At 36.8% G+C, this 23,448-nt stretch overlaps 1 protein-coding gene across 4 annotated transcripts in view; it reads left to right on the plus strand.

Annotated features, from left to right (window-relative positions):
• Positions 1 to 23,448, plus strand: part of LOC149677228 (uncharacterized protein CG43867) — a 104,235-nt gene that overhangs the window by 40,068 nt on the left and 40,719 nt on the right. For all 4 annotated transcript variants that reach the window (XM_089838244.1, XM_089838247.1, XM_089838246.1 and 1 more), the window contains exon 3: positions 18,895 to 18,957. In XM_089838244.1, coding sequence (XP_089694370.1) covers positions 18,895 to 18,957 — 63 coding nt within the window. The remainder of the gene's footprint in view (positions 1 to 18,894; positions 18,958 to 23,448) is intronic.

Below are 23,448 nucleotides of genomic sequence, written 5' to 3' on the forward strand. Positions count from 1 at the left end.
TTTTTTTCCTCTTTTTTTTAGCCCGTCTTTCGTGTTCATTTTACTTCAATGCATTCGGTCCTTGTTTTATGGATGGGTTAATGTTTTCCTCTGTTTTTGTCTGTAAAGTTGAGATAACTCTGTCTGCGTGGGGGTGGTTCAATTTTAATATCGAACGCGTCGTCTTGTTTACTGGTTTCCCCCGCTCTTGTTTTTCCATCGTCGTTTGATGTTGTTGTTTCACTGATGCAGTTTTCTCGTTTGAGTTTGTTTCGGGGAAATGGTCCGAGTGCCCAAAAAAAAAAGGACATAAAAATCTGCTTATATATATATACGCAAAAAGCCAAGCTGAATCCTGATTCGAGAGCTACCGATGTTTTGACCGTCTCTTTTTTTCCAAGATGGAAAACTTATGGATGAGTTTGATGGGTGACGTGTACGCGCATCTGGCAGAGATGGAATAGGTTATTTATATGATTTATTTTCTGAGTTTAGTTCAGTTCAGTTCACTTGGAGGAGGTTGAATTTGAGTCGTTATCAAAATCAGGGCCGTAAATAAGAAAATTTTCTTATAGGACATGTGTCCAGTGACACCCCCTTTGACTGGAAAATTTATAGGACATTGTCCACTGGAGTGCGCAAAAATTGTGTTGCGTCTTCATAGTCAAGTTATCAAAACTTCGGATAAACTTACTGGTCAACCGTCCAGTGACCCTTAGATTTTTAAAAATTTATGGGACATTTTAAAATTTTATTGGACAATGTCCAGTGTCCTGTGCTTATTTCCGGCCCTGATCGAAATTTGTCTTATAGTTCGTACTCCTGAAGGAACAGATATTATGTCTTTGGATTGCGTATTTATTAAGTCTGATTTAATGATTTAATTAAAAAGCTCACAATTAAAAAATTGAATTAATCCGATTTAATTAAGTAACTACGCGAGTGTCATTCCCCTCTATTTTCCGTCGGGTTTAGAAGTCTCTGCAGAGCGTCTGACCTAATCCCTCTTACGTCCCTAAATCTCTTTTACAGAATTTCCTTTTCCCAAAAATTCTCATCCTAGAGTTTCCTCTCTTTTCCTTTTTACTACTTGATAATATTCTCATTTCTAAACTTTTCTAAGCCTCGGTTTGGACCCGATTTCCATTCCAACTAGTGTACGTGCATATTGTACATCCAAGTAGCGGGGTCCGGGTCAACGAAAGCTTATAAACACTTAAAAATTTAGCTCCCCCCTTCAAATCCGAACAAACATAAATTTAAAAGAGGCGTTTCCCCTTTCTATAACCCAGGCTTTTAAACTTAAACCGATCTCGTAAAAATTTCAATATATTCTTTTCAATAATTTAGCTTTTGGCTTTCGGATCCTTTTTCAAAAATTGGTTTCCTTTCGATAAATATTAAAATAGAGAGATATTTCCCGCGCTTTTTTTTCTGTCAAAACGATACCACGCGGTCTCTTTAGACAGGGAGGAGTAGAAAAGGAGATGAAATTTTACCCACTTTTTCGTTTTGCCGCTCTTTAGAGCTGGAAAACGATTGTTTAGACTTCCCTAAGAGTTCCCGCAAACTCGTGCGACAAGCTGCCTACCCTCTCGTGAGAACCTTCTCTGTAGTACGAGATTTTGTTGAAAGTAGTGCATTTTGTGTTGGATAGAGGGCGCAAAATAGTACCTGAATATTCAAACAGTAACCCTCCACGTGACAACCTTAGTTGGACCCCCTTTCTTCATTGTGGGAGGAGTCTAGTTTGGCGTTGTAGAATCATACTACGACTCCTTTCCTAATCCTCCCTGCTATGGGCTTGCAAAAATAAGTTTCTATACATTTTTCATCAAAAAGAGAAGAAGATTTTCGAGTCAGTAGCGAAATTAGGCGTGGTAGCTTTTGACCGTCCCTTATATTTTGGTTGGGTTTTGGGATTTGGCCAAGGCTTATGGGAGTTCGTTTAGAAAATGGCTAAATCTCCCTTCATCTCTCTTCACTCCTATTTTATCCTTAGTCCTCTATAATGGTTGCGCATTGGGTCCCGTAAATCAGCTCCGAACTCTCTCTGGCCGCGTTGTGAGGAAAGAGATTTTATTTATGAGTTCTGCGGAGAGGCAACCACCACCATGCACACACACCACGCGTTCCTCTCTGCACTGAGCACTCTCACCAACCTTTTATCTTTTATATTACCTTATATTCTCTGTTAGTTCTCTATATCTCTAATGCCGCCTCGACCTATTTTGATATTGCTTATTGCGGTTTTTTTTTTTGGTGGTACTATCTCCAACAAGGGAAGGGTCTTGACCTATCATTTTTTCGATTGTTATGGCATATAAAAATATTTCCCAAAAGCCAATTATACTGAGAGGTCGTGGACCTTTTTTGGTATATTCGGATAGACCAATATTTAAATTGAACTCGGTCAGCTAGAGCTTTGAAATGAGCTCAAACAACGTATGATTAGGCTTAATGTGAAAGTTATTAATTAATTTAAAGTAGCATGTCTTGTTTGTGCTTATTTTAAAGCTCTTGACATGAGGAAGTCGATGGCGGATGGATTTTAACACACCAAAATAATGTCTCCTCATCAACCTGGCTAAATTACTCGAGCAGAGCTCTTTAAGCTTAGGTGGTACTACCCATTATATTAACCGCACTCATATTTATGTTTACGCTAGCGTTTATGAACAAAAATGGATTTTTACTTCCCCCTTGCCCCTTCTTTCTACCCTTCTCCGAAGCAACCATCATTTTCGGATCTATTTTTCACTTCCGCTCATTACTAGGGTTTTTTTCCGTGATATTTTTTCGCTTCCCAAGAAACGATCATCTAAGCTTATTTTTTCCTAGTGACGCTCTTGGCTCTTTCTCGTTGTTATTAGCGAATCTTATGGAGGAGGGAGAGGATGGAAAAATCGCTTAAGAGCTACGTAGGAACGTCTTCCAACGGCTGTTCTTAATTTAGCAGCAACGAACGCCATCTAGAAGCCTAGATGATTGAACGCTAAGATAGATTTTCAGATTGCGCGCCCAAAAAAAAAAGAGAGAGAGATAGAACCCGTGATCGTGTTGAGAAAAAGCTAGCGCTAGGCCTTGGCTATTATATTTTTTTATATACATTTTTTTTTCTTTTCTTTTTGGGATGGATTCACTCCCGACGGCTATCTCTTTCTCTTTATCGGAATTACTAGGCTTTATTTTCTTTCTAGTCTTTCTTAGTCTGTAAGAAGAGAATCGGCCTCCAGACTACAGCAGCTCCTCTGGTAGCGAGCGGCTAAGTAGCGTCGTGATAAAACGCTTCCTGGTTAGCTTTTCTATTTCCCCGTCATCTAAAAGTTAATACGCTTAAGCGGTCTTTTCATTTTTACGTTCCTATTACACCCTTTCCCTCTCCGAAATTTTCGTTCCTTTCCATTTTAGGCCTCCCTGCAGCCATTTAATTAAAGCTTTAGATTTTTCCCTTCCTTCATTCAATATATATGTCAAAGTTGAACAACCCTAATTTACCTAAGCCTTTTGAAGTAAGATTATAGCGCATGCGCTCTGTCTTTCTTTCCATGGGGAAAGCAATAGGCTGCAATATCATTAAAACTTTCTTACGATAGGGTTACGTACGGATAGTTCATTAATTAGTTCAAATTTTATTAAAAGGGCCAGCTTGCCTTGATCAAATATATATCCACATCTTTTCGTAAAAATAACGTGATTATTAAAGTAGGCTTAGCATCGATTGGGTGGGTTTATTTACGTCTCGCCTTCCCTTTAAAGCGTAATTTCCGCTCGAATCATCTAGAACATCTTCAGCAGAATTCGGGTTATACTACCTTGAGTTGATTGACTGCCCGGTTTATCCCTGTTTTCCGTAAGATCTACGAGACCAAGGCTTAGTAACGAAGACACGTCCAATCAAGAATGTAATTTCTCCTCCAAGAGATGCTTCTTCTCTGCTTTCTTCTCGAGTGAGCATAGACGGATATTATACCCGTGGCTTTCGGGGTGAATATGTCAAAGGTCAAGAAGAAAAAAAAGGAGACGATTGAGGGTGCCTATAGTCGAGGGAGAGACGTCAATCATTGAGTTAGGAAGGACGATAGGGAATTGGGGACGCACTCCATCCCATTCCTACCACCCCAAAAAACCCACTCTTCTTCGGGTTTTCCCGATGAAATTGCTCGCTATAAAAATAGTAGCCGACTAGTAGTAGTTTTATACTGAAGTACTGCCGAGAAGAATCCTTTTCGAGACGGCGCCCTGCCCTATATAATTCTTGTTACTACCGCCATCCATGAAGAGGAGGAACTCTAGAAGACAGTAGACCAAATTTTGCGACAGACAAGTACTGATGACACTGAGAGGAAAAGTGATGCTCAAATACTTCCGAGGCGACTTTTCAGAGCAGTTATACAGATGATTTTGTGATGTAAACAATACCCAGTCAAGAGTGCTTCCTGGAGAGCTCGAGGTTAGGTTGTTGTATAACTTAACTACCACAACTTAAAGCCATATCACCGAAGTTTATCATAATCACTTCCAATGATGGACCAATTCCCGCCTTATAACTTGAAGGGCAAACGCGCGTGCTATGAAGTTTGACGGGGCTTTATAATGTCATCCTAGTGTCTCGTTCGCCTCTTGACCTATCCATCACGGCGCCGCTTGTCAAATGGCGGGAAACTTTTGGCGGGAAAAGACTTTGACGCGCGCGCGCGAATGAGGGGACGTTCAGTGTACACGAAGGATATTGAAGCCTCGATCGCTACTCTTACCCCCAGTTAGTCCATCCATATTGGAAGATTTTTGGGGTTGAGAAAAAAGGGCCCATACTCTTAAGAGGTTCGTAGACCCCCGGTTGGTTGGGTGGGTGCATGATGATGAAGAAGGTGGGCTCTGCTTCGGACACTTGTCGAGACCCCCCTCCTCCCCCAAGAGTTTTTTCTTGGACCCTGCATTGCTACGCGATTCTGCACTCTCTGTGGAATAATGAAATGGATTACCAGTTGATCCCTCCAAGACAGACTCCCATAATCAATTTTTAGAACATTTTCAGTAGCGCTTGTCTAGGCGGTTCTGTGTTGGTCACTTTTCCTCGCTTTGGTGGTCATTATTTCATCGGTAACGTAATGGTCAGCTGGAAAGGAGGAGATACAACTTAGATAAATTCTGGACCAGACATTTCAATGCGCAGTTTTTCTGCAAGGTTCACTTGCATTAAGATGTGCCCACAAATAAAAATTTTCTAACCTCATAACTTCCATGTTCACTTTGTGAAAACCATGCATACCTAATTTTGACTTGGAGCAAAAAACTACGTAACAAATATTGACGCTCAAACAAGCGCGGTGTAACAAAACTAAACGAATCGAATTCTTGTAACTTAAAATTTAGGGGATTTTTTTTTCTACCGTGAATTTTTTGTCTGTACACGAGATAGACCCGCGCCATACCAATCTTTGGAAGAACCCCCTTGGCATAGCCCTTAGTTACAACAGAGAGAAAAGACAGGAGTTAATGTGATCCCAAGTGGAAGAATTATTTCACTCGGAGGTTTGAGTTTTCCGCCTCCTTTCGTAACGTGTAACGTACATTGCACGTGGAAAACGGTGGAAGGAAATAGTGGTGGATAAGGCTTAAAAAGAAGACAGGGGGCATGGTGGGGGTATGGGCTACGTGCATGCAACAAAGCTAACCGGCGCCTTTATCAAGCGAGGAAGTAAAAAGGGAAGTAGAATTTAACAGGAGGATGCGTTTGGATGTTGGGGTACTAAGGGTAGAGAAGACAATCTCCCGTTTCCGCTTTAGGCAAGCTATATCTCTTCCAGTAGAAATGTTTGGTGTCCAGAGGCCCAGAAAACAAGGGGAAGCCAAAAATGAACACGCTCTGCTAGATGAGAAATTTATTCTTGCATGCAACAATCCCTTTTATTTTATTGCGTTTTAGTTCAGAATAAGTTTTACAAACTTGAGGAAAACCTAGGCGGATTTATACGCAATGATAAACACCATATAGATGGTATTGAACGAAGATATTATCCAATAAAGAAAATTTGAATTAATGCAGGGATGAATATAAGAAATATTTGAGTTATTTTTATTAAATTTTATGTTATAGTTTCAGAAGGAATTTAAGATTAAACTCTTGTATTTAATTTCACGCTATATTTAAACTAATTATTAAATTATCGGTACCTTTACCTTTGACCAATTAGAACTCATTATTTCTATACCTCTAAGTTTCATTTATAGACCAAATTCAAGGAAATAATTACAATTACCATGTCTCTAAATTTTACAGAAAAGTTTCACTGGCCCTTAACTTTAACCCTTGCAGAAGAATTGACCTTTCGCTAGTCATATCTCTAATTTTCTTTTTTGGCTTAACTTTGTCACATTGAGTTGAAACAAAAATAGTTTTTCGCCTATTGCGCGTTTTTGAAATAGAACCAACTTCGGGCTGAATCCTGCAGAGTTCCAGACATGTCTATTTGCTAACCCTATTTGAATATCCTACACATTCTATTTTACTACACCCGTAAAAAAGGCTTAATAAAAGAATAGAAAGGGACAGACTTAAATCAATGAATCAATAAGAGGGGGCCATAGAAAAGCCAAAAAAGCTTGAGGTATTATCTCCATTTTAAATATGAAAGAGAAAAAATATAAAAAAAAAGAGAGGAAAAGGAATATTTAAAAGAAAGGACTTTTTTGACTTTATAACGAGGTCTTCTTTTTCTATATAAAAGAATTGTCTAAAAAGTTCGGTCGTTTCCTGTGGTGAAGTCCGATCAATTGAAGTTAATGAAGGAAAATTTAAGGAAACGTTCTAGTGGGTTATAGAGAATAGAGGAAACCACACGCTGCTCAGCTTTCTTTACATTGTATGTAAAATATTAAACAGCTGACTGAAAATATAACATCCAAAAGTTGATTATATCGAAGTTAACCTCTTCAAAAATTGTACGTAAATTAATTTCTATTTGAAAATAAAACTAGTTACCAACTTCCGGTTCCTTAACTTCTTCTGTTGGCTATAGTAGGAAGACAACATTGTGCTCTGTTCTTCATACCCCTTCGTGTCTAGTCTCTTTAATTATTAAGGATTTTTCCAGCCCTCCTATACTATGGTACGCTTTCTTCTTCTAATAGAAGCTGACGAAATGTTAAGCCTTGGCTGCTTCTATGTTCTGCTGGTAGGAAAAGCTCTTAGGAATGAGTGCTGTGTTGCTTTTTAGGATGTATATATAGATAGGAAAGAAGAAAGGCTTTGTGGCTTGTTTTTGGTAGACGGGTCAATGAATTGCTTGGTCGACTCTAATTAGGGAAGCTCTTATCCCCCACCCACCCCCCTTCTGCCTTAACCCTAAATTGGTAGATGGACCCCCGGGATTTTTAACCAAGTTTTCGACGCCCTACTTAAATTCTTTGTGAACGGTTACTGCCTGTTAGGTCTTTTAGTTTTTATGGACAGTGCATGAAACTTGGGTTTTATAAGGCTTTGCGTGGGTTTAGTTATGGTCTTCTCTAAGCTATTGATTATTCCCTAACGGTATAGTGATTAAAATTTCACCTCTGACCTATAATATAATCTCTCGTTACGATGGAACAAAATTGTACAGTCGTGGTTTGAAACTGTTATTTTGATTTTGAGGGAAAAAAACAAGATGATCCCGACATACGATCGTACTTTTGCGCTTGGCATTTCTAATCGTTTCTTCAGACAAGAAACTTAATTAGCTAAAATTAATTATATCGATTTGTAAATCCATCTATGAGTTGTAACGACAACTAAATGCGATATTTCTCTATCAGGTCACAACTAAACCAACCAACCAACCAACCAACCATCCGTACTGGTCGGAATAATACTTTTTCAACCCTATACTGTGCAAAAGTAAAAACAAATTTTTGTTTCGATAATAAAGTCTCATTAAACGTGGAATAAATATTACTGTATTAGAATACGGACAAGTTAATATGACAATCTTCAAGACATTTTAATAGCTTAACGGATTTCCATTGAAAATTCGCTGAATCTTCAAACTCCTCAAATTCCGTGTGGGACTTAAAATCCCTTAAATCCCTAACCATAATGCATTGTTAATAACTAATTATGCAAGTTAGCTCTAGCCTCTAAAATCTAATTAATACTTTAAGAAGGGAGGGGGGCTCAGTTTCCTTCAACTATACCAAGTTGTCAAAGAGTTCCGGGGAAATATACCATGCATCTAACCGCTAAAGCCTAGCTATACTGAATTCTTTATAATCAGCTTCAGTCATCGTCCAATGAATATTATTGTTCTATTCTTCCCCCCATCCTTAATAGCTTTTCAAAAGCGAAAATAAGGAAGAGACGCCGGGGTTGGGGGAGGTCAAATATTACCCCCCCCCCTCCCTTCCCCATCAGCATTATAATGAGAATTCGCGGACAGGAAAAATGTTCAAAGGCCTAGCAAGCTTGTGAGGCGTTGGTCGGAGATAGGATGAGCTGTATTTTGGGGGAGAATTTTGGGTTTGTGTGAGATATAAGTTTCGGATGTGGGGGCGTTTGGAGCTTTTGACTATGATGGATGACGGTTTCGCTTTCATCTCGCTGTGCATGCTCAGCCTCTTCCAATCCCAATCCCTTCTCCTCATCCTCCTTACATCCTTTCCCTTCTAAGATATCTTTTCCAAGATTTTTCCGTATATCCCCCTTGTCTGTGAACGCGTTCATCCCACGGTTCTCTTTTCTCTATGCTAATTTCAAAGATTTCTCTCCGAATCTCCCGGCAGCTATTTCCTACCCCTTGGCATTTCGCTCTGGTAATATTTATTGATGTTCAAGTTTTAACATTCTCTACATTTCTACAGGTTTTTTTTCTCTTCCTTCTTCTTTCTTTACATAATTTTTAAACTAAAAGGAAGGATCGTTTATACCATCGTAAATGTCGGAAGTTTGACTGGTGCCATCTGTTGAAAGATGTAAAGAATTTTTGCGAATTAATTTAGAAATGAATACCTCCAAATTTTGATTATCTCACAAGTTTCGTTTCAATTTGAGAAGGTTACTTTTTGGTTTGTTTGATGTTGAGTCGTAGTTTCTATTCCTTGTAGTATATTCAGATCCTTTCCTACTAAGTTGAAATTTAAATAACCGTATTGAAGGATTTAAACCCGATTTAGTTTAAATATTTAAGCAACGACTTAAGGAAAACCCATGAATCCTTTCGTGAATCGCCTTAATGTATATATATAAGGCTTGCCATGCGTTATTATGCTTAAATAATAAATTAGTTAATATTTTTTTATCAGGGAGTTCAGTTTGTTGAACTGAATTCGCTAAAGAGTGGAGAAAAAAGAGAAGGAAAAAAATGTAAACGGATCAATATTATCGGTTATTTCTGAGGCTAAAACGATTCCGGTGTAGAGTGAATAGGTCTTCCGTAAAGGACAAGTATCATAGGAAAATATTGTATATAGTATTCCATGTTGGAAGGCTGATTTATTCTGGGATATACTTGTCCTTTAACATTCTTTCCGCACTATTCCAGGGGTTTCGGTCTAAGCCGTTTATCCTCGTATAGGTTTGACGAGGCCTCGCGCTCTGCCCTCTGGAATGGATTGTCATGCTAATCGCGATTGGTGCTGTCTCTGGGTGGCTACGGGGCGAGCGCCCTCTTTAGAAAAGCGCGCGCATTGTTGCCTCTTCACTCATTATGCAGTGGCTTCCCTTGTTAAAGTGGTTGGGTAGACAGTTTCCGCGGTTGAGCCGACATCTGGCGGGTTTTCGCCTTTTGAAATATATTATTATCCCTAAATATGTTAATAGCTGGCTCCAAGAGATAAAAGACCCTTCTATATAGATATATATGTTTAAAATTCCATGATATAATAGATATATTCGAAGCTATAATCCCATTGTTAGGACCAATAGTGTCTAGTCACTTTTAGTATAGTGAGTGGAGGATTTTAGTTTGGTATTGTTTTAAGGGATTTGTTGATTAGGGTGTCTGTTGATTTGTAAACCACATACCGCAATGTCATCGTTAAACCGTGACCTATTTTACATCTCTTCTAAACGAGATAAGCTATGTTCTGTACACAAAATTAGGCCTCAGATTTAAGCCTAAATTATAGTCAAGATTAGGCTTAAGGTTTAAGCTTAAATATAGACATGATTAAGGTCTACCGTTTAAACCTACTTTATAGGCAAGATTAGGCTTAAGGTTTAAGCTTAAATATATACATGATTAAGGTCTACCGCTTAAACCTACATTATAGGCAAGATTAGGCTTAAGGTAGATGAATAGTAGACGTTTCGGAGAAAACGACCCAGCCTTTAAACCTTAGCTTCATGATTTTTCATTTTGATGGCGTCAAATTAAAGACAGGCTGAAATAATTCATCATTATTTATACCAGATGGAGAATGTTGATTGGTTACCCCTAAAGAAAAACTAAAAGTTTCTTTGTCTGCTCTCGAGGCGCGCAGCTTGAGTTGATGAATCGACTCAATAACTTGTAGGGAGAGAAAACCTGCCGAAACAAAATGACGTGTTAATAACAAGAAAACATTTTCTTAAGCCTCGGTTCCTTTTTATACGTTATTTCTTCAATGCATTATTGAGTATAGAAAAATTAGTGTAAAAAAACCTAGCGTCACCCCTAAACAACATTAGCGAGATGATTTATGGAAAACAAACTTCGCAATCCCCCAGACACCCCCGTGTTTTTACCAAATTTACTGACAAAAAGTGTAAAAGAAACAACTATATATGTCGCGTGGGTACACGTGCTCGCGAGGCTTAGCGCCTAAACTAAACCTCTTTCATGGATAGCTATGTGCCTCGTATTTTCCGTGCACGCGCTCATATTTTCTGGGCTCTGACCCTCTAAGATTAATATAGAGTTTTAGCGCCCACCCCCCATTATTTTAGCCCCGCGAACTCCCGCCAAATTCCCACTCTGGAGCGCTAAAGCACGCGCCAATATTTTGGGAAGTAGGGAACATGGAGGATAAAATTCGGGAGTAGTAACTAAGAGCGTAACCCGAAAAGGATTTGGGTTTCGAAAGAAATTGTGAACATTTTCGAATTATGAATTTAAGTTTGATTTGCGTTATCAGTTAGTCAAATGTATTTTAAATTTATCATAACTTGCATAGATAAATTTGGACTATATCTAATTCTACTCTAGTTTTAATCCTCCACGTACTAGGAAGAAGCAGCCCGCGCTTTTTCTTCCCGCGCACGCCAAAGTATTCGGGGCACGCGCGCTTTGGTGAAACTGCACGCGGAGTAGGGAGCCTTGGTTAGTGGAAAAGGCAGGAAAAGGGAGTCTTAAGAAGGAAGGTAATAATCGCCATCTATAAATAAAGCGGCGCGTAATCCTTAGTCCAAAGTTGCTAAGAGCGTGCTGGGCCCCTATCCCTTCTATACTTTACTAGACTATCACACATTGGCTCAATGTTCTTTTTCTTTTCGCGCAATGCAGTTTCCCTTGTAAATAGTCAGCCATAAATTGTTTCTTAGGCTCTACCAGTGAACGGTTTTACACCCCCGACAAAGAGGAGTCTCTTGTAAATATAAAAGACCCCCTTTTCATAAAACCCTGGCCCTATAGCCGATAGGGTCTCCCTTCTCTAGGGTCTTAAAGAATCCGCGTTGGGATTATCATTTGTATAACCTCCTATTCTGACAGGGGGTCACTCATTTTTCATTCGCTATGTAGAATAATCCCCCCTTGTTTTTCCTCCTATTTTTAGTTGTGTTTTTGAGATAAATCGGATTTTCCAAGAATTTTCCCGCCTTCTTTTTATTTATCTAGATAATTAAGTCATTTGTTAAGTCTGATGTTCAAAACATCTTTGACAATGTAAGAATTTAAGATCATAAATCTAAAGAAAAATCACGGGTAGTATACTACATTTTTAAGTTTCGTAAAAGTATTTTTGGTGCTTCAACTAACTATATTTGGAAAACTGTACGTTTATTGTTTGTTTGAAGGCTGGCAGGCGAACTTCACGTATCTATCTTGGACTTTAGGGGGGTTCAGAGCCAGACTCGTTAGTAATTAATGAAACAATATAATCACAGTAATTAAACTAGTACAGCGTTAACGAAAACACTCCCAACTTGATTATACGTTTGCTTAATTCATCTCTTCCCCTTTTAGCTAAATAGATGGCGCTAAAATAATATCCCCTTCTAACTGCAAATGTCAAATTGTCAAACTCACTATTGTAAATAACGTTTCGCTTGACCGCCACAGTACGGTCCGAAACATTTCTTTCCCAAAATATTCCTCTCTTTCTCTTTCATGAACCCCTTAATGGTTTTTCCTTGCAAAACTCTGGCGAATGTGATTGCGGCGACATCTATCGGACCAATGAGGAAGCTCCCCAGTTTTTTTAACCCCGTCTGAATATCTTTTGCCTGCCCTTGATAGGTTGATTAATCAATAGGAAAGTATGCGAACCGCTATCAGAAATGGGGAAGGAAGAGGGGGGGTTTGCACAAACAAGATAAAAGCTCAGCTTGCTTGTTACATTTTTCTTTATTTTCTTAGTCTGTGTGGAAAACTAAGGGTGAAGGGGGTTTTTGGAATATGTCCTGTGTGGTTAAGGGGTTCTTTTTTTCTGGTGGATGGGCCGTTTTTCGCTTATTTTTATCAGTAATGGACTTAGAATAATAAATCATTTTTGCTCGGTGAACGCAACGCGATGTGGTTAACTAAATAACAGAGATAGGGCAATTTTTTTTTGGGCGTAAAGAGATGAATTAGACCCAGCTTTTTTGGTATGGAGCAAAGCTAGGATAAGAATAATGTGCCCCCTCCGAAATATGAATTTGTTTTTGATAAAATTGGATCATAGTTATTTCCTCTTATTTTGTTAGTTTAATAATCTCGAGTCGACCAGTTCATTATTATTTTTTTATCAACGCCACCTTAAACGAGCGGAACGGAAATTATTTAGATAGGCAGCTAGCTAGCTTATTAGGGGGAAAACCCTTTTTACTTTGGAGATTGTGATAGCCTTATGGTATTATGCCTTTTGACAATTATGGGTTAGTTTAGTACTCTGTGTACCCTCTATCTTAGCTACACTTTTCACGTTCTAAACCTAATAATGTTTTAGTTCAAACTACCTTTGGAATATGGTGTATATAACGGTTAAGTAATATGATATAATATTATTTTGCAGAGGCACTACATCAAAGCGATTTCTCCCCCCCCCCTTAATTCGTTAAATTCAATTTCAAGTAGTAAACTGATGATATTTAATATAGAAACATCCATAAAACATCGTGAAAGGTCACATTCTCGGTCATATAACCAGCCTCCACTAAAAACGTCATGCACCCCCAAAAATCTAATTACATCAAACTTGTCCTCGACTTAACGTCATAAAATTGCAATATTTTTTTTCCCTACGGATATGTACTGTTCACATCAGCTTGAGAATTTATACCGTAGTTCAAACCCTTAGGACTACCCTAGCTTAAATTTCTTCACCTTATATTGAATCATATGGTACAAACTTTGGTCGAAAGAAAAAGTTGAGCGTTAAGTCCACCTGCTTCTCGACTTGTTTATACGCTTCAGTTGGAATGTTTACTGAGTAATACGAGTAACGTATGGTATATTTCAACATAGTCTGATAGAATTAATAATAGTATCTTTTCCACTTGAAAAGATACGGATTGCGTTTGAACCCATTCAGTTTGCGTGACGCGTAGGTTTATAACTTTTATAAATAAGATTAAAAACCTTATACGATCTCGAAATATTTATCAAACGTCCATTAAGAGAAGTAAATACTTTCTAGCTTTCCCATATGGAGAGAGCCCTTTTAACTCTTGATTTATTTCTAACTACAAATAATGAACTTTAGATTATTATTTTTTTATTTCTTTCTGCTATATTACGATCTACTATAAGAGTGCTAAGTCGAGAGGCACGTGCTTGGCTTCCGGTCAGTATGACTTGACCCTTTGATAAGGGATTTATTTTGATCTCCTAAGCCTTTTATAGCGCTCTAAGGTTTCGTTGACCACGATTCTAGGGTGGAATTCCCGGGAATTAATATAGAAATCAATATTGTTTGGCTCGGGGCACTCTGGGTTATTAAGAATTTCCTATTCTACTTTGCAAAGTCGTTTAATGCTTACACGTTAAAGAATTGTTTTGGTTCTGTTTTCCCCATAATTGGAAGGTTATGTTTGCTGTAATAATAGTTGACGTAATTGGTTTTATATTTGTTATTGCGTATAGTACTTACACTTATGGGCTTGCTTTAAATTTGTTCTTGTAAATTATGCGGTTGTGGCTGAGGTTATATTAACATTTTACGCGATTTCGTTTGACTAATTTTGACGTTATTAATTATAATATTAAAATTAATTACTTTATTTAAATTTTTATGTTAATTTTGAAAGGTTTAGTTAATAGTTCCAAGTTAATTTTCCTATTAGGTATTTTTAACTTTTGTACCATTTTGGCGCTGTGAACGCATATTTATTCCAATCAAATTGATAACTTAAGAGTATGTTTGTTTAACGTCTATGGGCAAATTATGAAAATGCAATTGTATTACAAATAACCAACCATACATAAGCGACCTCTATCGACGTTCCGCGTCTTAAGATTGTGTTAAATCGATTTTTATCGATTATTCGAGTACAATGCCTTTAATCTTAATTATTCTAAGACTCAATTAACTTTAGAATACTCTTAATTACACTTCCTAAATAGACGTGTCTAAAATGTTAATTAAATGAAACGCGATATTAAATATTATTGGTTTCACGCAACAGTAGCTTGGTAGATGGCGCTTGTTAAAGATTTACCACCGAGTTGGTCGATCGGAGAAAGTTGATTCACAGGGAAACCCTCCTTGAGCGAGCTGTCTTGGGGCAAAACACACTCTCACTATCCACGTATCTCAAATAGCTATAAAACAAAAACAGTTTTGACCTATTTTTGTGACTCATAGACAGAAATGTCTGGGAAATATATGAGTGTATTATTATTATTATTATTGCGTGTCTGGAATTTTCCAAAAAGAAGTTTTGAGAATTATTACATACATATGACTTTTTCTCGTGTTAACTTTTATTGCTATATTGGAAACCTTTGTTGCTCAGCTTCAATATTTGTGTTAATACGTGAGAAATGTAAGGTCTGCTCTTGTCAAATACGTGAAATTTGAAATATTTAATTCTATACCTTTAATAACGTAACCGCAAAATATGTCCGTTTGATGGCGCTGTTGAGTTTCTCCCCATAAAAGCCGTCTGCCTCAAACATCAATACAGTATGTTTACTCTACACGCGGTATTAAATCTACTACCCCCATCCAGGTTCTTGCATCTTCCACCAAATTTTCATACCACACCTAACCATTACGTCATCCTATCATAACCGTTATTAGGAGGAATAATACTAAAATTTGTCGGAAAACTACTACAAATTGATCATCTCCGGAAGGATGTTAGGAAGGAATGTAGATCATAAAAGCCCGGTTTGACCTAGGATGGATTTTTAGACCCAATTCCAATTTCATATGGGGGTAAAAATGGGGGATGAATTGTCGTTTGTGTGTACGTTCGGGGTTTACTGTTCGGATTCTGTCCTGAAGGCAAAGCAGCGCCGTTTTTTGTTGGTTTGATGACGTTATGGTGGTATTTGATCATCGAGACTTGGTTATAGTCAAGCTGGGATGTAAGACAAAGATTTATTAGTTCATAGTTTTTTTTGGATGGAAAAAGCGGTGAAAGGGGATGGTCAGATTGAGAGTGATGAAGAAGGTTCCGGAGATCACGCGGTGGGCTCTTTACTCACAGAGGTAAGATTGCATAATCGTGATTTCTTGGAAGGACTTAATAATTGTCTGATGTTCTGATCATCCCTAACTGTACAAGAGAAATTTGGTTGAACTTTTTCTTAAGGAATTTAAAATTTCATCTTTTAACTTTTTCAAAGTAATTTTAAGATTTAAAATAGTTCTTTTGTTGAGCGCGTCAAATGCAGAAATATTTCTGACGATCCCTTTGGGCTATTTTTGTAACTCAAAGGAATTTTTGTAAAATTTTGAATTTCATTTTTGAATTTTTTTTTTTTACAATTCAACAAAGAGGGTAATATTTTAGATAATCATTTATATTTTCTTATAATTCTATAATCATTATTTTGTAGGCCTAGTAACTTTAAAGTTTGATAGGAAATAATTAGGTGAAATTATTAGATAATCTTAAAATAAATATTGCAAAATTAAATTGAGAATTGAAAACTCTAAAATATTTTATTTTCACGAAAGCAGCTATTGCAAATAACAATTTATAGGCCTAGATTCTTAGGATTTTTCGATTTTTATTATTTGAAATTTCATCATAGAATGAATAATGTCCAATTTTAATATTTAAATTGCAATCCGATACTTTCTATTTTTTTTTCTTTATCGCCCCACTTTAATATCGATTCATTACAATTCTAGGCTTAAGTTATATATCTAATCTTCGCGTCTTCATTTTCAAAATCAATACAACTCATTTTTAAGAATTATTAAAATCTTAAAACACAACCGTAACCTCTCGAATATTAAATGAAAAGTTGCCATTATTTATTCCATTATAACTTAATTAAAAATGAATTAACGTAAAGGAGGTACACCCACATCTTAATTAACTTTTCAAAGAAATTAATAAATAAAGAATATTCCCACTAAAGAAAATCTCTAATTTCATTTCCTTATTTCCAGCCTCCTTCTAAAAAAAAATTCTCTCCTTTAAGAGCACGTGCTTTTTTATTTCCCGCCAAAATCCTCTTAAAGTCCATATAGCGCGCGCGAGACTTTTTGTAGTTATTAATCTTCATTCGGAGTTGTCACTATAGGCCGACCCAAAACTAATGCATTTTTAATGTGACTAGAAATTCATTAAGGTACGTTTCCCAGTACAGCAAACTCTGATTGGAAAGTAATTCGTCTCTCGAGCTTCTCTTTTCTCCTCTCCTCTTAAAACTTCTTCCGCATTATCAGTCTGGGTTTTTTTCGTCCACTTAACTTGATAGCTTAGTAATGGGTTCGACCCAGCGCAAATTGACGTCATGTTAGGACAGCGCCCTGCTCTACTTAAAACGTCACTAGCTCGTTAAGTTGGAGTCTCGCGTTTCTCAGTTCTGAGGGGAAACTCGCGATATAGCGGCCAGGGTTTGTTGATAGATTGTTTGTAGTAAATAATATTAGAATTCCGCAACTCTAGCCGTTTCTGATAAAATAGAACTTAAACTCTTTCACGTGGGTTAGGTAAATGAGGATCTGCATTTTTTCTGGTATGTCAAGGTCCCTTTCAAAAGCATTGTTTACAAAAACAAAACCGCTGTTAAGGTAGTTGTGAACAACCTCATTCTTTAGTAACCCTGGTTCAGATAGAACTCCTGTTAGTTGTCTTAGCCTCCGTTAGGTGGCGCTTGGGAGCTTCCCTTCCACTGACTCATCCATTATTATTTGTACTACCATACAGGACAAATTTGCTTTGTTCTTACTATACTTTTCTCAAAATCATTAATTTCTAAAGAACCTTTCATTAAGGTGCTGTTGTTGCTGCGTCAAAGGCAAAATAGTTTTATCATTTCTTAATGAAGTTTAGTATATAATATATATTAATAAATACGTTATTATGAATTTAAATTACTTACGAATAGTGTGTTTTAAAGATATTAAAAAATTATTTGATTTTCTAGTTTTTAATTAATTTTATTTCAAAAATCACCATGATGAAAGCGGCAATGCGCATGACCAATTAAGAAAACAATTTCCCTCTCTCTTAAAATGAAGATTCGCTTGTTTTAATATAATTAAAAACAGAGAGAGAGAGAGAGAGAGAGAGAGAGAGAGAGAGAGAGAGAGAGAGAGAGAGAGAGAATTCGACTGTAGTATTTAATTTAGCGCGAACTTAATCAAATTAACGAAAAATCTCATTTACTATAGTCGTATGTAGATAATTTGCAACACAGTGAAATTCAAGTAAAAATAGAAAACCTTTTCTAATTGGTTGGGGAGCGAGCGTGTGCTGTAAGTCTGTTTTGACCTTTGACCTCAAGTGAAATTGGGATTCGTATTATAATGACAATAATTATAATTATAATTTCTTCCATTTTTAAAAATGAACGGTAATTAAACATTAAAGGTCAAAATACTGAATACTGCATGTTTACTACCTTTTCAAGGAAATATACTGGGTGTTTCTGATAAGTCTGCATGCATAAATTAAACGGGTATTCATTACAGTTTCTTTAAATAATAATAGATTGTTGTCTCGTTTTTATAATTGATCCGTGTTGACATATATGCTGAATAATGCTCATTTCATCCAAGTTTTATTGTTCGTAACATTAAAGCAAGTTCAGCTTCTACGTCCCTAACGTATTTATTATGAATCTCCTTTTAAAGATGCGTTATTTTTACTCTAGTAGCCTTTGTATATATGTAAATGAAAATCTTATTTTTGGAGTGGAATCTTCTGCTCTAGAGCAGCACCATGCAGTTCTGAAAGCACTCCTGAATTTTCCCTTGGGGCATTTTGGGCCCATCCTTTCTACGACTGCGAAGGAACCCGAATCTTCTCTTCTGTACGAACGAATTTAAATGAAGTTTCTCGTTCCTTTTGTGAGAAGGCTTAATTCCTTACAGAAGAGCGGCGAATAATCACAAGGGATTCTGGGATTATTTTTTTATTCCGAACTACTTCTTTACTTAATGATAAAGAAATATAATCTTTTTTTTTTCTCCTCTCTTTCTTTCTCTCTTTGTGGGGAAAATAAGGGTTTTTTGTGGAAGATTTTTATTTAAAAATTAATGAATTTTCAATTATATACCGGAAGTCTGATGAATTATTAATTCTTTATTAACCCTTTTTTTTCTTTTCTTTTCTTGTTTTGTTTTGTATAGTTGGCGGATTTGGAAAGAAGGGTCGTTGAAGCGGAGAGACGTGCCGAAGCTGCTGAGCAAAGAGTGAGTTTGTTTTTCTAGTTTTCTTTATGCGTAGTTATCATCCTCAGTGTTGCCAGGACCTTTGTGAGCCAAGATTCTGTATAGAGAAAGACTTAATTATGAATCAGTCAGAACTTTTCAGATCTACTTGGCTCACAGAAGACCTGATAACACGAACACGGCATGGTAGCATGCGTTCATAAGATATGTCCCAAAGTTCTCGAACTATGAGCTGTAAGTCTCTAGCATTACAAAGAGTATAGGTAGTGTCATACTAATGAAAAACATATTTTAAACTTATGATGGTAGTTATAGTATTTACTGTTAATTCAAAAGGGATTAGTTATATCCTTTAATATCTTACATGGCGTAATTTTCTTACCGATGTTAGGGCTATTTCTTTACTATATCCCTACTAGTTCCCTCTAACATATTATTGACCGGAAGTGAATATCATTTCCGTTTCGGGTCTTTTTTTTTACTTACTAGACGTAACAATTTTTTTTAACACCACAAATCAATATATATATATATATATATATATAAGTTATCGATTAATTTATATGTATAGGTATATACGAATATATATATTTTTAAAGCTTCTTTTGTTGCCAAGTATACGGGTAAAATCGATATTAGGAATATATGCAAAAAATCGTTGTATTATCTACCTTAGTGAGATATTACTGTAGATTTTTTTTCTATATTGTTTACTCTACATGGCTTTTTTTCGAAATATATGTGGTTTTAGAAGCATAGCTTAAAAGTAGCTTGGAAAGGGGAGGGTACGTTATATACAGGGTGTTTCTCATAAGTGTGTAAATAAATTAAGGGGTTGATGTATTGTTCTTTGGGAAATGTAACTTCTATCTCCATTTTGTTTGTTTGCCGCAAGGAACACCCTGTATATAGGAATTGTTTTATAAAAAAAGGCAATTTTTTGTAAATATTTGCTTCGAGTTCGTGGAGAAATAATTCGATTTAGGATCACGTGGAATTTTGTTTTTCCTTAAGAACTTCTTTGTTTTTACGATTGTTTTTGTGGTTTGTTTTCAAGACGAAACTTGTTTTTATCTTAAGTGAATTTGAAATATTATTAGTCAACTTATTATAATGGTTTTCTGGGTTAGAAACATACCTACATAATTACAAATATTAAAAAGCTAATTAGCATATTAAAATCAACGTATTTCATAAATATTTAAAATCGAGAAAAATTCCAAAAAAATAAAATGCAAAACCGAACTTTTCTCGATAGCTGAAAGAAACTTAACTCTTGTTCAAGCTCACTCTTTAATCACTACTTTCTTTATTATGATATTTAACATTACGTATTCATACGCTTCAGTTTCCCCTTCTTTTATCAGTTGCGCTTGTACAGAGACCTAAAGGAAAGCCAAATATGAAAAGAGGCAGATTTAGATTATCTTACTGGACGACGGGATGGGTATAAAAAAAGCGGGAATTCAAATAATACCTTTTTATGGAAACTCGAAGCAAATGCTAACGGTCTTTTTAGGCACATATACTTGGCGGAGGAACGGAAGTATATGGGGGGGGGTGTTTTTTTTTGGGGGGGGGAAGGGGCGCTTTCTGGTGGTGGTGCGGTGTGGCCGACTATAATCTCCTTTTGGAAATCTTTCTCCATTCCCTCAAACTCGTCTAGATTTTCATCGCTCCTATGGGAGAGATTTCATAAAGGTTCCTTCCTACCCCCGTAACGTTACGTACGTCTACTTCCATAGGAATATATATAGAGAAAAAAATGTTAAAAACAAGATGGGGAATGCGGAAGTATTGTTTTACACTCTTTGACAAGTTTATAGCTGAAAGAAAAACTGGGGTTTATTATTATTATTTCTTTCCGGGATGTTTGGTTAAGTCGGTCTGCTGATTGCTCCTAACGTCTCTCTGCCTTGTGGCCTACATTTTGATTTTTAATACAGCACCCCGCCCCCTGAATCAAGGTTTTTACAGAACGTTTTTAACATTGAATGGAATTTATACATTAGTGTAAGTGTTGTTATTAAATACACAAGTTTTCTATTCGAGGTGTGACTAAAAGAACAGAGACAAGATGAAGATGTTAAAGCTTATATTCCTTAGAAGTAAAACTTCGGAAGTTGAGATTGAGATGTGTGTGCCAATACCACTATCTTCCTTCCTTCTTTCAGAAACTTATGACGGAAACGAGCGTTGTCATGGATACGCTGCACCCTAGAAAAAAGTTTATTTTCCTAACCTTTTGTTTACCATACCTGACGGAATAGGGAGTCAGGGTGTATTTCTTAACGACGTGTTAGTCAGGAGGGGTCAAAGGGCGTAGACTCCTTGATTTCTTGGAACCCAATCTAGGGATGGACTCAAAGAGAACCGCAACCGTACCTTAGTTCGATAGTTAATTTCAATTAGGTTCGGATGAGGGTTCGAGACAGTAATTGGTTTCATTCCAGGGAATGGGATAGTTGGTTTTTTTTTCTTCTTTTGCTTGCGGTCGCGTGGTTTAATGCATTTCGAAGGATTTAGAGGGTTGGTTTGGTTAGGACCGTGATGGGAATTTGTTGAAATTTATCCAAGAATATGGAATCAGTGGATCCTTTTGGTTCTTAACATATTTAAAGGCTTGGGTTTTCCGAGCTACATTAAATTGTTTGTGCGTATATACATTCTTGGGTATATTGAACTATTTTCGGTCGTGGGCAGGCGATAAGGTCAAGAGGTTAAACCATAGCAACGATCTGGAAGGGTTTGCCAAGAACGTTGTTGGTTTTATTTGTACTATACCTGGAATTTTACTTTGATCATGATTCGGAGGTTATGTTTGCTTCCGAAATTACTGTTTTATGGAAATTTGTTAAGGAATATTGGAAGTTACAACCGAGTTGTTTGTTTGTTGAATTAGTTTATAGGTTACCTGCTATGTTAATTTAAGCTTAGGTGAAATAGTTAATGATAAAGTGTATGTACTGTGAAAAAAAGGTTTATATTTTCGATATGTTCTTGCTGGGAATTTTGGAAAAGTGCATGGTTTATATTGAGACGCTCTAGACATCGTTCAAATTTAGCCCGATAAAATCGAGCTTTTATATTCAAATTAGGTTTCCTTGGGCAATTTAATTTAAACCAGTTTAAGTAGTAACTAATCGCGTGGAAATCAGCATATTGTCCCTATCTCTTGGTCCTTAGCTTAAAACGTTTTATCAAATTCATTGAAAAGGTGGGGAGGTGGTTCACAGCGGGTGGAGTGCTGCTTTAACAGTTTAGAGAAAGTGTCCTATTGTCGGAATACTGTAAATAGCTCCTTTAGTCGCTCTCCTATATGGAAAATAGGCCCAACTTCAAATCTGCTTTGATCGTGTATTTCCATTTTAAAACGTTCAGACTTATTTAGCCCGGGTTCACGAGGGTCTCTCTTTCTCTCTTCTATAGCAGTCGGAAGTAAATCAAGCGGGAAGTTAACAAGATCCTTTGTGTTCTTAGTCAAAAATTGTCAGCCCATTTTTTTAAACTCGTGGATTTTGGTGTAGCAAACCAGGTGCTTCTATTATGGATAAGTTAGGTGAATAAGGGATTATTTAATATTATAACTTTTGTTTAATTTATTTCAATTTTATTTTTTATTATTATTCTGAGCGGCTCCTCGTGCCAAGTTGGCCATGCTCGTGCAGACAGTGAAATTTTGGCGCGAGAACCAAGGGGGCTGCTCTCGTGGAATCGCGAGGGCGGAGGGAGAAAAGGGTGGTTGTCATGGTTACCAGGTTTTTCCCCATCACCCTCGGCTGCCATTGATTTTGCTCTGGCAGATATAAAATTCGCGGGCCGCGTCACGTGCACCTTTGGCGCTCTTTTCCCTCTTTCTCTCTTTCCTCCATTCTCCCGCGCTTCTGCTTTCCCGCCCTTTTCCTCCCTCTTTTGCTTCGCGCCTCTTTTACCCGCTTTTTCTCATTTTCCCTCCCGATTCTTCTCCATATAGTACTAAAACCTATGGGGAAACCGGAAGGACAATATAACCAACCGTATGTACCCTACCAGATGTAGGAAGTATTATTCCATATTGTAGTAGGTTTCTTCTTTATAGACTGATTGTATAATTTGTGAAAGGTAAACGATATGCAAAAACGAAAACGGAATATCTATTTTTCTAACATAAACTTGGTTAATTAATACTTAAAGGCTTGTGAATAACCAATTAGATCCTTAAATAGCGTTAGTTCAATTCAATTAAGTTCTGAACCTTATTTGAAAGTAACTTAAATATTTTCCAGTCTAGTGCATCAGTTAGAGCTCTATTTCCCACCAATACCAATTAATGTTCTGCTGGTAGAATACTTCTATTACCACAAAAGACATACACAACTTTTTCTTTAATTAGTAAGAAAACTAATCCCAGGAATGAATGACATTGAAATCATTACCTTAATTAAATACGTAAAAATAAATAACGTCAGTTCAGAACACCTTAAACTAACACAAACCCCCTAAATTTTAATCCTAGTTATACGAAACCATCCA

The sequence above is a fragment of the Phalangium opilio genome, unplaced genomic scaffold (genome assembly GCF_054372755.1).
Source record: "Phalangium opilio isolate 3A_F unplaced genomic scaffold, DU_Popi_V2 ptg000045l_1, whole genome shotgun sequence".
Classification (NCBI taxonomy): Eukaryota; Metazoa; Arthropoda; class Arachnida; order Opiliones; family Phalangiidae; genus Phalangium; species Phalangium opilio.